General features: G+C 48.0%; 1 protein-coding gene across 1 annotated transcript; it reads left to right on the top strand.

Moving 5' to 3' along the window:
• Window positions 1-1702: 1702 nt before the first annotated feature.
• On the top strand, window positions 1703-9641 carry CRYGN (crystallin gamma N). The gene is made up of 4 exons (XM_041487983.1): window positions 1703-1750; window positions 2212-2460; window positions 4214-4359; window positions 9424-9641. The coding sequence occupies exons 1-4, from the start codon at window positions 1730-1732 to the stop codon at window positions 9557-9559; spliced, it is 552 nt and encodes a 183-aa protein (XP_041343917.1). The 5' UTR covers window positions 1703-1729; the 3' UTR covers window positions 9560-9641.
• Window positions 9642-17484: the final 7843 nt, after the last annotated feature.

The following is a 17484-nucleotide window of genomic DNA, read 5'->3' as shown; positions in this document are numbered from 1 at the left end:
GTTTGCCATGGATACCACGGGTTTTGCCCTCCAGGCACCCAACAGCTCATGGCCAATGCAAAGAGTGCTTGAGCTCCGACCCCAGTGGGTGCAGAGCTGGCTCCCATGGTGCCAGCCCATTGTCCTCGTGCTCCCAGCCATGACTCAGAAGAGGGACACTTCTCCTTCCTTCCCAGGGCACTGACTGTCACAGGGAGTGCCTGGTTTTTGGGTTTTTGGGAACACTGCTGATGCCCCCCATCTTGGCTGCAGCTCTTCCAAGTGGGACTCTCTGCGTGCTGTTGGTTTTCCCTGCACCATCTGGTGATCAATTTAACACCTCAAAATTAGCACTGCTGTTTCAAAGAGGTTTTGGGCAGGGTTGGTTCTTTTAATCAGATGAGGGTTTTTCATTGTTTCCTGCCTCACAGCACAACAGATACGTGTGAGCCGTGTTGCTGGGATGCCAGGGCAGGTTTGCCTGCACCAGCTGGAGGATGTGTTTCCTTTGTGCCACTTTGTGCCACCTCTCTCCTTCCTCCTCCAGTGCATCCCAGTCAGTGACATCCTCTGGCTCAGCCTACGTGTGTCTGCACATGTGCTTATTAACTTTTACATCTTAATTGAAAGGGTGGCACAGGTTTGAGCCCTAATAATGACATCCTTTCTCCTGAAGCAGTCTTTACTCTCAAGATGAAGCAGTGAGCTGAGGCAGGCTGCTGGCACACCTGAGGATGGGAGCAGCCTGCCAGGAGAGGAGGTTTTAGGTTCCGATTTGGAGCCTGTTCCTGATGGTCCAGGGAGAGAGGTGGCAGCAAGGGGAGGCGATGGGGGGCCAGTGAGTGAGAAGGAGGATTCAATGAGCAGGAGCTGCATGTGAAGTCTCTTCCAGAGCTATTAAAAAGCATAAAAGCACAAATCTCCTTTTAATGTGGCCCCTTGGTATGTCTCTGCCTGCTGGTCCATGGGCCACCCCCATGCATCTGCCTTTACTCTTCCTAGCCTGGCTCGTTAGCATAAACTGATGGGATTTATGGGCTGGGAGCTTCCTTTGCTGTTTGTCCTGGGAATATGATAGTTAAAAATCTCTGGATATTCTTATAACACAAACAAGGACTTTATGGTCCCATATAGCTGCAATATAAGTTACTTTAATATGGTAACTTTATGGTCCAAAAGTTCCTCTAATCCTGACTTACAGCTGTGAGTCAGGGCTTCAGTGCTGGAAGATCAAAACATTCCTGAGAACGATGCTCGTGAGTAACATCAGTGGGTTTGTGAGGCCAGCCTTTGTGCTTTGGAGGGGATCAGGTCCTTGGCTTTTGGAGGTGCCATTAAGAGAGGTTCAAAGGTTAAATGAGAAACCATTGGTTTGACAGATGGAGTGCAATGTTTGTTGGTGGGGAGTCTTCAAGGACACCCTCTCTTGGCTGCCACGCTGCAATAGGTGGGAAGAAGCTGGGAAAAAGCAAACCTGACACAGAGAAATTATGTGCCATGCTTAGAGATGCTGCTGTTTCCTCATTTACTTGTTATCTGTTCTGGGGGAAAAAAAAAAGAAAAAATAGGGGAAAACAGAGGGGGGAAGTAAATAAGAAACAGAAACAAAGATGAAAAAAGTAAAAAAAAAAAAAAAAAAAGGCCCCGCCGGCCCCCCCGGCGGCCCCTATATAGCGGGGTGTCCAAGGGGCTGTCCATCGCCGTTCTGCCCTGGCTCCCGCTCTTGGTCTTGGGTAACAGCCAGCAGAAAATGTCTCAATACTCAGGAAAAGTAAGTAGCGACTCCACCGCTTCCCTTTCAGCCCGGGGCCGGAGAGCCGGAGCATCCTCTGGGTGGACGGAGCTGATGAGGGTAATAGAGGCAGCAGATGTGGTGTGAGCGGTGATCCCGGGAGCAAATTTGGTAGGAGGGATGATGGGGAGGGTGTGGCAGAAGGAGCTGCATTTCGGGAGGCGAATTTCCTGTTTAAACATTCCTTCTGGAAATATGTGTGAGTGAGCACGAGGCGGTGAGAAGTGTCACAAATGCGGGACGCACTGCCTTCCCAGAAAAACAAATACGCTTCTTAGGAAAAAATGCCAGTGATGCCGTGCTCCTTTTGCTGGAAAGCAGCTCAAATAACCCAAACCACCCTGAAATGATGCATCTGCAAGAGATTCCCATCTGCTTGGAATGGGAGTCCGGCCGTGTCCCTGCTCCTCAACGCGGGCCCTTTCTCCTCCTCCCCCCAGATCACTTTCTACGAAGGCAAATGCTTCACAGGCAGGAAGCTGGATGTCTGTGGCAGCTGCAACAGCTTCCAGGACCAAGGTTTCCTCAACCGGGTCAACTCCATCTGTGTCCAGAGCGGAGCTTGGGTCTGCTTCGACCACCCCGACTTCCGAGGGCAGCAGTACATCCTGGAGCACGGCGAGTATCCCGACTTCTACCGCTGGAACGGGCGCAGCGACCACCTGGGCTCCTGCCGGCCCATCGGGATGGTGAGTGCGGTGTTGCTGCTGTTGGGTCTCCCAGCCAGAGCACTGTTGGGTTTGGTTTATCCTGGTCACAGGAGCCCCACGATAAGAGCCATAAAAAGGTGTGTTCTGTAGGAATAGGGTGTCCCACTGAGTAGGAAGGAGATTCCTGGGTGGGTTTGTCCCCGTTCAGAGCGGTCTCTGCAGGCCACAAAGCTGAGACAGTTTCCTGTGTCCCCAGAGAGGAGGAAGATACATCTCCTTCCTCTCACAGTGAAAAACACAGTGCCTTTAAGAGGGTGAGATATTCCTGTGGTTTTCCAGATGAGATGGCAAGGTCCTGCTGGTACCATGTGGTTTTCCTTTTAATGTAAGCTGCTGTGAGATACTCTTGGGGGAATTCAGAAGGAGATTCATTGCCCAAGGCAAGTTTGAGCTGCAGCTGCTCCATCTCCCCACGCACCCAAAGCGGGAGAGGGCAGCCCAAGGGCTTTCCAACCTGACCACAGGGCTGCTCCTAGCAAATTTTAGTTAAATTCTCTGCTGTTGCAAACCACACTCTGACCCCGATAATCCTAAACTAAACCCAGTATTTTCCCTTACCGTTATCAAGCTTTCAAAAGCACTGTCCAGAGGAAGGGTTAAATGGGAAGATTAAAAAGTAAGAAAAAAGAGTGTGGGTTGGGTCTTTCCATTGATTCTCCTGCCACGGAGGGCCTCTGGGGCAATGATGAGCCCAGCTGGAGCTGGTGGGATTTCTCACTGGCCCTGAAACTGCTTTTGGCACAGCAGCAGCTCTGTTTCAGGTCTGTAACATCATTCCTAAAGCACCTCCATGATCCATACGTGGAGGGATGCTCTGGCCCAGGCCCTGGACCTTGGCCAGCACAAGGATGTGCTCCTCCTTTCCTGGCCCAAGATTTTCCCTGTGAGATGCCAGCAAGGGCTTGGAGGCGTTTGTGCAGCGCAGATTCCCAGAGGAATGTTTGCTCAGGCCCGGTATCCGCCTGGCTGCTGCCGGCGCTGCCTGCTGTGGGGTTTGGCATGGCAGCCCGGCCTTCTTGTGTGCTGACGTTGTTTATTTGAAAAATGCCTTTAGGTATTCTTTGAATTTGGCTTAAAAATATCCTTTGAGCTCACTCTGTCCCACATAGCTCTGCCACAGGCTGCAGAGATCTCCCCAGAGTCATTTGTGACACGTCAAGGGCTCACGCAGCAACAATGATGCTGGGAAAGTTTCCTTTTCTCCCCCCTGTTTTTATTTTCCTAAAAGAAAGGCAAACATCTCTCACGAGGAACAGCAGCTATGCATGAAACTGCAGGCAGCACTAATTAGCTTAGGGGAATACTCCAACATCTTTGTACACTCGGGATACGTTTCTTTTTTCCTGTTTGGGTGTGCGGAGCGTCGGGGCTGCAGCTGATGCTGCATTGGGATGGAGGGTTTGTGGGCTGGTGGGGGGATCTGCAGATGGATGAGGGGCTGTGTGTGCCTGAGCACTGGCACCCCACGATGTGTTAGCACGTGGACAGCAGCGCAGGAAGGTGCAGCTGGGCACGGGCTGAGGGATTTTTGGCTGCTTTCATGGTCGGTGTGCTGGGAGGCAGCACGAGTTTGTGCGCGCTCTGTTCATGCTGGCACCAATGGTCTTGGATTGCTCCTCACATTCCCTTTCCAAAGCACCCTTCTGTCTCCCTCTTTGTCTGACAAAAGCCAGAGAAATAATTTGTTGTGCTTTTTTGGTGTTGCTGTTGACTCCAATCCCTTTGTCCCCAGCACGGCGAGCATTACAGGATCGAAATATTCGAGGGGAGCCATTTTAGGGGTCCCAGCCTGGAGCTGACAGAAGATTGCTCCTTCCTGCAGGGACAAGGCTGGGACAAGGCCTGCATCAATGCCCTCAAAGTGTACGGCGACGGCGCGTAAGTGATTCCACGTGTCCTGGCATCAGCCACTGCCACGCTCCCTGCCCTGGGCACTGCAGGGGACAGGGGGCTGCAGACACTCCTCCCTCATGGAAAACCCTGTCAGTGCTGGGGGCACTTGGAGAAAGCCTAAAAATGTTTGTTAAGCCTTTGGTTAAAGGTGAATGTTGGTGCCTGCCCACTGTGAGCTGCTTCAGAGGGGTGTGACTTCTGGAGGGTGGCAGCAAAGCACGAGTTACAGGAACTCTGAGACACCTTTTAAAGGTGTATGAAATGAGAAGCCTACAACCATCTCCTTCCTTCCTTCCTTCCTTCCTTCCTTCCTTCCTTCCTTCCTCCCTCCCTCCCTCCCTCCCACACCTCTTTCAACCCATGCTGGAGCTCTCAGGGAAGTTGGATTGATGGTCCCAGGTGATACAAGTCAGGGCTTTTGCTTTGAAAGTGGCCTCACCACACCTTTTCCTATGATGGCAAAACTGAGGCAGCAGCACCTCCCCTTTCCATTAAATCCTGTCTCTGAAAGGCAGGGCTGGCAGCCGTGGTGATGCCCAGATTGAGGCTCAGCCCCCCTCCTTGCCCTGCAGATGTTCCTGAAAGCCTGGGCAGAATGCCAGTTTTGCCTTTTCCTTGATGTTTGGTGGCAGTTTGTGTTTTCTCAATGGTGTTGGTCCTTTTTGTGGTTTTTTTTTTTTTTTTTTTTTTTTTTTTGTCAGACAGGCTGTTGTCTGTCTCCCCTTTCCTCTGTCTGACTGCAAGTGTGCTGGGAGCTGGGGAATGCCATAACACCTTCCCAGAGCCAGGCAGAGGGTGGCTGGGTCAGAGGGAAGCCCCTGCAGAGGAGTGAGCACAGATGCCTTGTTCTTGTTCTTCACCTGTCCTAGACTGGATGTTGTGCAGCTCACAGACACCTGGTGTGACATGCTGCACCCTTTGTGCCCTTTTTTTCCTCTTTTTTTTTTGGAAGAATAGGGAAAGGTTGTTGCCATCAAGACATCCTGACAGCAGCAGGTGTCCTGCAGGAGTCTTTCTGATCCAACCAAGGCCTCTCCTCTTCCAAAAATCCAGCCTTATGATTAGGCAATGGTGGTTCATTAAGGAGCAGAGCTAGCCACACCTGACAGGAAGAAATGGTTGGAGCCCACCAGGGACCCTGTTAGTGCTGAGCATTTGAGTACCAGCACCACAAAGCCCAGAGGGAGCCTTTGACTACTCTGGCAAGAGCTTTAGGGCCAATTTACTGCTTGGGTCCCTCTAGCAGAGGCTGAAGCTTGAGAAATTGGGAAGCTGCCCAGAAACTTTCAAGCACTTGAATTTTTCAGAGTGATTTTCCCCCTCCACTACAAAATATATAAAGAGCACAAAGCTTGCTCTCCCTCAAATGAGAATCTGGATTGTTTGTGTTAACATTACAGGACTTCTCAAGGTCCATGAATAGTGAGAAAAAATTGGAAAAAAAAAAGCACAGAGAGGAGCATGGTGAGGAAACTCGCTGAGGTTTGTAGCATTACATTCAGATCCTGGGAAGATCAGTGTTGGACATGCTTGGAAAGGTCTGTAAAGGCAATTAAAGGCAGGACAATGCAGAGGGACCTGCTGTCCCGGGCTGCAGGAGGAGAGAGGGAAGGATGAGATACCACTGCAGAGAGGTGAGAGCAGGGAGAGGTAGGGACCCTGTAGCACCACTTTTCTCCTTTGGATGGACCTTCTAAACCCAGGTGCCTCCAGAGGTGCAGCAGGTGTAGATGGTGCTGGCCAAACTGTCCCAGGACTCATCCTTGGATGTCTGGGGGGCAGAGGAGATGGGGTCAGTGGAGACAAAGGGAATTTCAGCCACAGTCTCCCTCTGTGATTTTCACCCTCAATTCCCACAAAACGACATCTGTTGGATACAGAAATATTTGTTTCCATTTCAAAATCCATGGATGGTGTCATGTGCTGATAAAAAGTTGCTGCCTGCGCTTTGTGGAGGTGGCTGTGCCCGCGGGAAGTGATGATGGATCAGCTGGAAACATGGCAATGGAGACAAACATCGGCCTTTGGCATGGGGCATGGTGAGCCAGAGGGGGTCCAGCACCTTCCCTTCTGCCTTTCTGGGGTGGGCAACTGCTACCCCCACAGCCAGAAAGGGTGATGGTAAAGCTGTTTAAGGCACACTGGCGGTGAATTGCTATTTCGGAGCAGTTTTGAGGTGTCACCGCCTCCTCGGAAGCTGTTGCAGGTTTGTGGTGAGTGGCTTCGCCCGTCCCACGGCACAGCCAGCTCCAGTATCACATATGGTATCATCTGATTTTAGATGAAGATGTGTGCTTCTTGTCCTCCTTTGTGCCTCAGCCACTCCACAGAGCACGGACTAGAAACTGCAGTTTTAAAAAGCTGAATTTGTTTTGTGGCCCAGGAGAGAATACCCCAAAAAGAGCTTTTCTACACTACAGTGGAATAACCTGAAGGAACCAGACCAACCATTTATTCTGCTGAAGCATTCATGAGTGCTTGGTAGCTGCTCTGCAGTCAGGTTGCAAAATACAAAGCAGGACAGGTACCCAAATACTGCTGCCCAATGAACATCACATATTTCTCAGCAAAGGTGCAACTCTCAGTTTCTTGTGCAACTGCTCAAGTCCTACATGGAGAATAAGTGACTTTGAGCTCCACTGAAAGCCTCCTGCTTGGTTCAGGCAGATGCTACAGCATTCCCCTCCTCATTTTTCAGTTGGAGCAGCCAGTGTTGGCTTACAGAGTTTGAGCTAGTTCCATGAGCATTTTATTCCCATGTCCGCTGGGATTATGTGCTAATGAAACACAGCACTGAGATGTTTGAGGGCTGTGTGCTATGTGCCTGGATCAGCTCTCTCATGCTGGGCTTGAGGACAAGATCATCTCTTTTTTTTTTTTTTTTCTGGGCTCCTGACTGACTTGATTTCCCCTCTTGCTGATGGTCTCAGAGAACGTAAATTTTAGGCAATAAAGGAACAGCTAAGTAAGCCATACAGTCCTTCACTCATCACCTTGCACTGCCAGCACAATTCACTCCCATCTTTCTGCTATTCCTTTTATTCCTTTGGGTTTTTTCAGCCCTCCCCTAAGCAGAGGGACAAGTCAGGGGGGGTTCTTATCACCACACCAGGTCACTCAGTCTGCTTATCTACACCAAAGCCTATCCCATTCCCTCCATGTAATGGTGCAGACACATCAACCATGTGTCTGGAAAGAAATCTTGGGAAAGACAGTGACTGTGAGGTGCTGCTCTTCCCCCTGCTCTATTCCCCAGGGTCCACATGTCATTAAAAGATGCCCTAGAGCAGAAGAGCTGAAAAGAAAGAGAAGGAAAATTTTATGAATTGTGGTTAATTAAGCTGAGGACGCTTTCTGTCAGTGCACACTGGGATACGTGGTGGGGGTACCCTACACTCACAGGTGAGCAGTGGGCAGCCTTCCCCACATGCTGCAAAGGGAGCATCAAAGCAAAAGGCTGAGAATGATTTTGTAATTCCAGTCTGGGATACAAACTGGCTGCAACAGGTGCCAGAGAATGATGTTGTTTGTTTGCAGGAACCACGTGTCAGCAGTGCCAGGGCTCTGGTACTGCAGGATGCTCTTTCACAAAACCAAGGCACAGTATTCCATGCTGGTATCCACAGGCTGGTCCTGCACAGGGATCTGGGAGAAGGGACCACCACAGTCCCACCTCATGTCCTCTCAGAAACACAACACAAATATGTCAAGGAACCTGTAAGGTGCCTTGGATAAATACCCCAAATTTTCTTGTTTTGTTTTTTTTTTAAATAATGCCTGTGGGTGGCTGGTTTTATAAACAATTTTTCCTAAGCCTCCAGCTTTTTGCTTTGGGTTAGACTGATCTGAGTTCACCAGCTGTTCTCTGACCCTTAAGGCCCAGCAGTCTTTGACCCCTCCAGTTCCTGAAGAAGTTTCCCCCTGGAAATCCCACAAACAGTAGGTCCCAACCCCAGTGTCCCAGCTGAATTCCTGCAAAGACAGACCACAGAAACCAAATTATTTGGAGGATTGCATTTCTGCTTTGCTGTCATTGCTGAGCACTGAATAAATGGGAAAAGCAGCAGAGATCCTCATAAAATCTTAAAAAATATGGGGATGAGAGGAAAGAGGCAGAGATGAGCAGCTCAGCAATGGCAGGGTGGTGACCTGACTGTAAAAATGTCAGAGCAATGGCAAAATTTGGTTAAGAAGCATGGGAGATTCTCATAGAGGATAGGGGTGACACTTGTGGCCACAGTAAGATCATGTGAAGTGAAGGGACAGAAAAGCAGCAAAATTGTCCTTCTTGGCCATCAGAATTGCTCCTGACTTGACCTTCAAATGGAGAAAGACATGTCAGAAGCCAGGGCGATGGAGAGCAATGTAGCCAAGCCAGGTGAAGAAATCAGGCATGCCAAAACCACCAAGGTTATTGAATGTTGTATCCATTTGACTGCATTCCAGGGGAAAGTTGTCATTAACTCTGGATGTAGAGATAAAGTAAAGATAACAAAGCCAAGCCCTGCTCTCTGTTGGAAAGCATCAAAGAGGCCATTAAGAATTATTAACAAGGAGAGAAATTACTAAATATGGTTCCCATCACAGCTAATGAATCAGTTCAAAGAGGCAAAGCATCCATCAAGCATTGCATGTTTCTCCTTACAGTCCCTAAAAAAGGGGTTTATGCAGGGGCTGAGGGGACTCATGTCCTTCTTTAGCACTCTCAAATGCTATTAAATTGTTCCTGTTGCACATGGTGGAGCTCAGAGAGATCCATTCCTACAGTAATGCGAAGCAGGGAGCCCTTGGGCCCAGGCTTTATTGCTGGTGTAACCCAAAACATCTTCCAAAGGCAAGGTCCAACCTGGCTTTGGGTGTTTGCCATGCTGGGGGGAGCGGGGGAGGCGCCCACAGTGAACTCCACCAGGAGCATTTCCATGTGCGGGGTGGGACTGGGAATCAGGCCCTGTGGTTTGCAGTGCAGCAGTGCCTAAATGCAGCCCCTCGGAGCAGCCACTTTGCAGGAGCACGCTGCTGGGGCCCAGGTGACCCCCTCTTTGTGCCCAGGTGGGTGCTGTACGAGGAGCCCAACTACCGAGGCCGCATGTACGTGGTGGAGCGCGGCGAGTTCAGCAGCTTCAGCGAGTGGCAGGCGCGCAGCGCCAGCGTCCAGTCCATCCGGAGAGTCGTCAACTACTTCTAGCTGAGCTTCCACCCTGCCTGCCATGGCCTGCTGAGACTGAGCATCACCCTCCTCCCCTCTCACTGACCCCTGGAATAAATTGTTAAACACCAGCTGTTGGCTCTAAGCAGTTTTTTTTTAATATAACTGAGTTCATGAGAGAAGAGGCTCGTAATCTTTCTAAGCTTGATTTACATTATGCTGCGAGTTTGCTTTCTTATTCTGCAGTGGTTTATGAGGAGGATATGGGAGGATGGGCCAGAACTGGTGTGACACGCAGACCTAGAAGATGCCTGCTGTTGTGGTTGTGCTCTGACACATGTTCCCTCTGCCCCGACCAGGGCCACCGTGTGATGGCCCCAGCTGACTCCAGTGCCTGGAGGGGATCACATGGATGCACACATGGGTGGGGAGCACAGACTCAGAGCCATTGGGAGCCATGTGAGGACACACATGGGGATCATAGCAGGAGCTGAGCGACTTGTGGGGTCTGTCTGAGCCTGACATGCTGGTCTTGATAAAAAGGTGAAAGCCACCATTCATCCGGAGTTACTTTAACTTTAGATCAGTACACATTAAAAATATATAATAAAAAAACCCCGTGCCTGAAGGCACAAAACCTGAGCAGCCTTCTCTTCATTCCCAACCCTTCATGACAATGACATTTTGAGGGATCAGCAGCAAAGGGAAACAGCCACTGCACTGCCATTTATTTCACAACCCCCTTCCCATCTTTCTGTCCCTTCAGTGTTCCTGGTCCATCCCAGTTGTTTTGGTGTCCCTGAACCCCATTCCATGGCTGGCAATTGGGATGGGAACCACTCTGCCCCTTCAGCTACAGACTGTCCACTGCAGCCTGGGCACTTCCCCTGCCATGAAGCCCCCAACAGTGCAGTAGCCTCTCTTCTGTAAAATCATAAGCTGTGTTCAGCATTAGCTAGGGTGTTTCTGGCTATTTCAGAAAGGGGTAATTTTATTCTCTTCACTCCGTTACTCTATTAGCTGTTAAGCCTTGGCTGTCTGATAGATCCTGACAGGCGCAGGCATGGTGCCGGCAGAGCTGCAAAGCTCTGTGCTAATCCAGCGGGAAGGCTGCTGATGTAACCCCAGCCCCAGCCCTCTGAAGGGACATGAGTGAGGCTGACAGGTCCCCAGCACACTGGAGCACGAGGCATGTGTGCCCTCAGTGCTGCTCTGCTTTGCAGCCATGGGAATCTGCCCTTCCCTGAGCGACGGGGAGGAGCAGGACTGTGCTCTGTGCCAGGGGCTGCTGTGTCCCGTGCTGCATCCCAGTCTGACACTGGATCCACCTGCCATTCCACCAGCTCACACTCATCCACTTGGATCTTGGCTCCCTGTGGCTCTCCACCAGCACCAGGGCTGGGGTGACTGGTAACAGCTGGGCCTGCGTGAGGACATGTGCTGTTCCCATGATCAAGTGACACTGTTGGTAGAGTTGCATCGATTGAGATTTGCCCCACATGCACATGTGCTGTATATGTGTCATGAGGGGGTATGGAAATGCAAAAAAAATTCCACCTTGTGAATTTAACAGCAGTTTGGGTGATGTCTGCCTTAGTAGTGATACAGATAATCATGCCTTCTTGTAGACAGCCTGTTGTCTCCATGCAAATCATCACAGCAGCACTTACAGTTACACCAGCTCAGCTCTGGACTGCAGTGGCCATGTCCTGGGTGGCTTGTGGTGACACGGTCCATTAGAGCTGTAAAAATATTTAAGATCTTTAATGGGTTGCAAGGTATTTCTGTGTCAGAGAAGGCAGGGAAATGATTCATTCATTGAGTGGGATGCACAAATGTACAACTCGTGCATCAACTCTTGCGTATTTCATTTTCTTTTAATTAGATGCAGCTTATGAAAGATTTTAGGAGTCCTTCCAGGATTAGCATTGCTCTTGCCTCATGAAGGCTGTAATCGGCTCCTGAGCAAAATGCACTCTATTAAAAGTTAATATCCAGTCGTATGCAGTGCTCTCTGTTGTGACCTCCTGGACATTAATCTGTTAAAAAAACCTCAAAGTGGTCCCAGAGAAAGACAAGCATCGAATTGTGATGAGCTTTAAAGGAGGTTTTTCATTCATCTGAAACACATTCAATATCACAGTGCAGTATGAAGGATAAAGAAACAAAGGTTTTAAAATATACAATAAGTGGAGCCCCAGATGCTCCAAGTATTTGGGGAACAAAATAAAAGAAAACAGAGAACAACCACCCACCCACATTCCCCTGGGAATAAGCCCAGACACCCCCACATCTGGGTCTCTCAACACTCAGTGCACACAGCCAGGGGAGGTGACTGTCCCACTGGTGTTGGGGTCAGAGCTGTGACATCACAGATACTCTGCTGTGTGGCTTCCATGGTCAGTGGTGCAACTCCAGCATTAGAGGGATCCACTGACATCCCTGCCCGTCCTCAGTGGGAGCGTGGGACTGTGCACGTACACACAGCTGTACAGGCTGACTCCAGCATCCAGCCACTGTGTGCAAGCCCACTTCATCTACACACTTCAAACTAATTATTTGTTTATATGATCTAGGAGATTAATATTTGCTGCCTAAATTGTGGAAGTATGCTTAGGATCCCAGTCGTGGACTGAGTCATGCCTTGTGCTAGGAGTCAAAAGCACAAAAAACGCAGTCTGGTTAATCTGTGCTGTTGTGTGGAACCCTGTTTGTAACCAGCGAGTGTTTAACTACCTATAGCACATTTTACACAAGTCTGTAATATGCCTACAGAGTAAACACTCATCATTTATTGACATCTGATATCCCATTTATGAGCACACTCTCGATGCCAAGAGCTGGTCCCATGTGAAGACTGTTTAAAAAATTCTTCTGTGTGCACAAGCCTAATCTCACTAAAAACTGGCAGCAGGGAATTGAATACTATCTATTTTTTGCTTATTTGAAACCTAAGTAGGGTGGCCATGGGCCTAATCCAAACAGTGATGCTGCAGGAACATGCATTGCGTTGGCAGCGGGGGGACGTGGCTCTCGTTCTCTTCCTTTTCCCTCCCCCTCCTTGCTAAATCTGCACTTGTTCAAAGGACAGAACGTACAGATCCCATATGCTTGCTAGTGGCTTGTTGGTGGTTTTTTTCCCATTAAAAAAAAAAAAAAAGAGATTATTGACATTGCTCTAGTATGAAATGACATGATTTGTGAGTTTATAGCGTATAAAATATAAATGACAAAAATGCCAGCTCGATGTGAAGTGGATGTGAGATTGTGCAGCAAAGGTTTGAGCTGCACGTGGTTAAACTGTGTGGCTGAATGAGCTCTGCTACGTGAACCGAGGAGGCAAGCAATGGATTAAGGAAATTGGAAAGTGTTCCACAAAACACTGAAGATGAAATGAAGATTCAAAATGAACAAAAGGGACAAGTTATTAATTACAAGAGAGAGAACGAAATGAAATCAGCTCCATCTGGAAAACCAGGAAAACCCTAATAATCAGCGTTACTGTGCTTGGCTAAGCTGCTGCAGTGTAATATTCAGAATAACTTTGAATTACATATGGCCCCAAAGCAAATAGCTCCTGCCAGAATGCCTGCACACACGAACGTCCTTTCTTTGTAGCTGGATAATGTGCAAATGTGATGGAATATCTCTTTCAAATGAATCCTTGGAAGATATCTGAGGAACTGCAGTGCTTTTGCCTTGCTATACTACTTGGCACATGTAGATATAGTGAAGGTAAGGAGGAAACTGCCTACTGATCCACTGTTGGCATGCGTGATGTTGTCATGTTCAAACCAGTCTCTCCTCACTACTTACAGAGGTGAAAGGGCTGCCCAGCCACCACCTTCCCTGTGGAATCAAAGAGGTGTTATTCTGCTATCGAGGCTGCCCCACACTCACACCTTCCTGTGCTTTTTTCTCTCCTCCTCCAGAGACACTTCTCTGGACCTGGTAGAAATTAGTTCACTCCTTGGTGTCTGCTAGAGCTGTTTTATTACTTCTTTAAGTAGGAAGTCTGGCTCAACAGTGACCTCTTTGACTGAGTGCAGAAAGGAAATGAAGAGCTTCAAAAGGTCTCTCCGAAGTCTGGCACCAGCAGGAGAGCCCTGGCCATTGTTAAAGCCTAAGCAATGGCAGGGTGAAAATGTAGAGAGAACACAGTGATTGGGCTCTGGAAGAGGCTGCCCAGAGAGGTTGTGGAGCCTCCTTCCCTGGAGATATTCAAAAGCTCTTTGGACACAGTCCTGAATAATGTGCACCAGGGGACCCTGCTTGAGCAGGCAGGTTGGAGCAGATGACCTCCACTGATTCCTTCCAACCTCACCCATCCCGTGATTCTATGATACCCAGGACCATTGACAGACATTTGGTTCCCATGCTTCATCTAGTTTGGTTTTCGCTTACTTTTCTTTACACATTTTCTCCAATTGAAGTCGAAGGAAAATTAACTTGGGTGAAAACACATTTGGCCTTGAAATTTTTACTATCCATGGGCTCAAACCCTGTCGAGGAATAAATGTGATCTTTTCTTTACACATTTTCTCCAATGTTGTATTGAAGTCAAAGGAAAATTAACTGGTGAAAACACATTTGGTCTTGAAATTTTTACTACCCATGGGCTCAAACCCTGTCGAGGAATAAATGTGATATGCACACTTGTTTGTTTTTTTTTTTGGTTTTTTTTTTTTTTTTTTGGGTTTTTTTTTTTTTTTTTTTGTGCCACTGGAAACCAAGAGCTTAGAGAGAAATAGCAAAAGACTGTTCATGGGACAGACCTCTTCCTTGCACGCTTTGCACTAAAACCAGTCCCTTACATGCACATGAACCAGTGCTACAGCATCCATAAGGCACCTGCACACAACTGAGCCCTCTCTGACACAGAAACACACCCAACATTATGGGCTTCCTTTAGTCCTGCAGGGCAAGCTGCACAGAAATCCTGCTCTTAAATCAAGTTTTCAGGAAGACAAAGCACAGTGTGGGCCACTCCACACACAGGGCTGACCTGCTAAACTCTGTGAGTGCAACAGCTGCTCCAGCAATGTAAGTGGGAATCAAAACTGCTGAGATTTGCAAAACTTTGTGTGGTTGTCTTTGGTTTTCTTGGCTGGTAATGCAAGAAGAAAACAATAACATTTGAGTCATATGAACCAATAATAATAGTAGTAGTAGTAATAATAATAATAATAATAATAGGATTTCAAAGGTTTTCTTTTGTGTGAGTCTTGCTGTTATTGACTTGCCCTTCAAAATGATTCTTCTGAAAATAATAGAGCCTTCTTTTTTTTTCACTGAGGATTGGGGCTAGATTAATTTGTCATCTCCCTTCTAAAAAGAGAGGAAAAAACCCAGGCAAACACCATTTTGACTTCTGGAATTTATCATTTGTGTTCCGGTCTCTCTATACAGTTGACAATCAGCCTTTCAAAGGTTTCAGACTTCTCTTCTTAGAACGTATTAATATATTAATGATATTTAATAATCAGCTTCCTGACAATTAAACACCACACACCCCATCAGAACCAGGGGCTTCCACAACATTGGAAATACTTCTGTTTATATTGAATGATTCTTCTTTTCAGCTGCATTCAGATAATACAGGTTTGGAAACACAAAAAAAAATTCTGGTAGGAATCCAAAATTTCTGTAACAACCCCCCAGGCCTGGGATTTGTCTAATAGTTTGCTATTAAAGGGTTCTTTGGCTGGAAAGAAGTACCAGACAGAGTTTCCCTTGTTCTAGTTCTTTGTTTATTTTTTTTTCTTTTTCTTTTAATTTGGTATTTGACTCCTCAGCACAAACTTGCTGTCAAGATGATGGAAGCTCCAGGGGGGGACAGAGGTTACCAGCTTCTCAAAGCTTGCACTGATTTATTGCAGGAGTAAGTAAGCCAGAATAACAATAGCATGAATAATAGTAACAACAACAATAATAAAAACATTCTAATCTGTGATTTTTCCATTAAGGTTCAAATCACCTCTTAAAAGACACAGCGGAGCATTTTAGCTTGCATGGAAAAGACCCCAAACTGTGTCAGGAGTTGTCTCTCCCAGCCCTTTGGTGTTCTTGCCTTCTGCTGGGGGCAGCAGTGACGGGGACACCCTGATTTCCCGGCAGCACAGGGTGATTACCCAGCACTGAAGGCAGCCAGTGCAATTAGTGGGAATTAGGGCAGGCCCAGAGCTGTGCCTTGGCTCCTGCAGCCTGTCCCAGAGGGACACTGACTGCTTTAGGAGCCTGGTGCAGAACTGGCTCATCAAGCAAGCCAGAGAGTTCAATCACATTTATTTAGCATGACTGCACCAATTTACTGCAGCTGAATAGCTGGCCCACAGCGTGCACATGTTCCTAGATGGTTAAAAGTCACTCTTCACATTTCCCTTCCTGTTCAAGTGCTCCAAGGCTGCATATTTCAGTAGTGCCTCTGGAAAGCAGCTATTGTTTTTATCTTTTCAGTGGTTTAGTTGTGAAATTCATGCTTGAAGAAGGGGTGGAGGAAAGTCCCAGAACAGCCAACTGAGGTAAATAGCATTTCCTCTGTCCTAATTATTTTCTTCTGTCACTTCTGTGCCTTTGCAGCTCCCTGAGAATCCATCTCCATGCCTTAAACATCAGATATTTGCTGACACCCTTGCAAAGTGCTGATCAGATGAAAACAGTATGTCAGATTTAAGGCTGGAAGTAAGTCAAGGCCATTTGTCTAATCAGCTTCTCTTTTTCTTCACACAAAAATCAAGAGTAGAAAGCACCTTCCTCATTAACAAAGAGTAATGGACACCAAAGCAAATTTACAGTGGAGAGAGGAAAAGTATATTCCCTAAGTTAATAACCTTAGCTAATGCAGCTGATTTGACTTAATTGAAGTCAGTTGTAGAACTGGGCTCTGAATCTTTTCCTCATTGCATGGCTCAGCTAACAGGAAACCCAAGGGTTAACAGCACAACTGCTGGTCCCCTTAGCATATATCTCTGTGACCATAAGTAATGCATATTTTGAGCAATTGCATCCAAAATGAACAGATCTGCGAGAGGAGATGGATCACTCACAGAGCAGAACAGGAAAAGCCCTCAGCTGCCTTCCAAAAGCAGTGGATGGTAATTTCCTAGGTCCTAGTGCCTTTTCCCAGTGTATTCCAGGCTCAAACACTTAATCAGCATGATTATCACCACACAAATGCTGCCAGAGAGTCTGATTTGCACAGTTATTTCTTTGCTAAATGAATAACCTTTCCAAAACCCCATGATGCTGGAGCCTCTGTCATAATTCTGCATTTTGGATGTCTTTTTCTGCCTGCTTGAGGTTTGGTGCTTGTGTAAAGAGGTGTAGTAAGAAAAGTTACTCACAGGAGAGTGTAAGATAAAGCAGGCAGCTCAGGCTGATTGAACCAAGGCCTCATCCTCCTGGGGCTGAAGCTTGGCCGTGGTGTGAGCAGATGCAGCAGCTCCTATTGCTATTTCAGGGGCAACTGATCTGCTTAGAACAGGGGAGGGATTTTATTCTGGGCGAGCAGATGTTTTGCTGAAGTGGTTCGAGCAGCAGGGAGCTGTGCTGGGTCTGTGCATTTCCTTTGTCCTTGGATCTCAGTGGGTGCATTGCTGCTGCCTTGTGACAGCTTCCTTTTGTTGGCATGATCAAGGGCAAATTCTGTGTGAGTCCACCCTGCCTCAGACCCCCAGAAGGTCCCTAATGGTGTGACAACAGCCCAGGCTGAGATTTATGGGGGTGTCTCAGACACAGCTTCCCAAAGAACCCCTTTGGGGCACAGTGGACAACTAACAACCCGTGGGTGACTCGGCTGAGCCTCCTGGCCTTGGTTTCCTAGCACAGGCTCTCCTTGTCCCTCTTTGGAGGTGGAATGGGGGAGCTCAGCTGCCCTACAGCTCCAGAACCAGGGCTGAGCCCCAGGGCACTCTGGTGCTCTTTGTTCACCCTTTCTCAGAGCTCCACCTCTGCTGCTAGGGCTT

This window comes from Pyrgilauda ruficollis, unplaced genomic scaffold, assembly GCF_017590135.1.
Source record: "Pyrgilauda ruficollis isolate IOZ18807 unplaced genomic scaffold, ASM1759013v1 scaffold12, whole genome shotgun sequence".
In the NCBI taxonomy this organism is placed as follows: Eukaryota; Metazoa; Chordata; class Aves; order Passeriformes; family Passeridae; genus Pyrgilauda; species Pyrgilauda ruficollis.
Note: the sequence above shows the minus strand (reverse complement) of the source record. Positions and strands in the feature narration are given on the sequence as shown.

What these genes read in the sequence shown, in the direction of transcription:
- CRYGN (XM_041487983.1), top strand. Translation starts at nt 1,730, where the DNA reads ATGTCTCAATACTCAGGAAAA. An exon ending in TGTCTCAATACTCAGGAAAA is followed by an intron (nt 1,751 to 2,211) that starts GTAAGTAGCGAC and finishes TCCTCCCCCCAG; the next exon opens with ATCACTTTCTACGAAGGCAA. An exon ending in AAAGTGTACGGCGACGGCGC is followed by an intron (nt 4,360 to 9,423) that starts GTAAGTGATTCC and finishes CTTTGTGCCCAG; the next exon opens with GTGGGTGCTGTACGAGGAGC.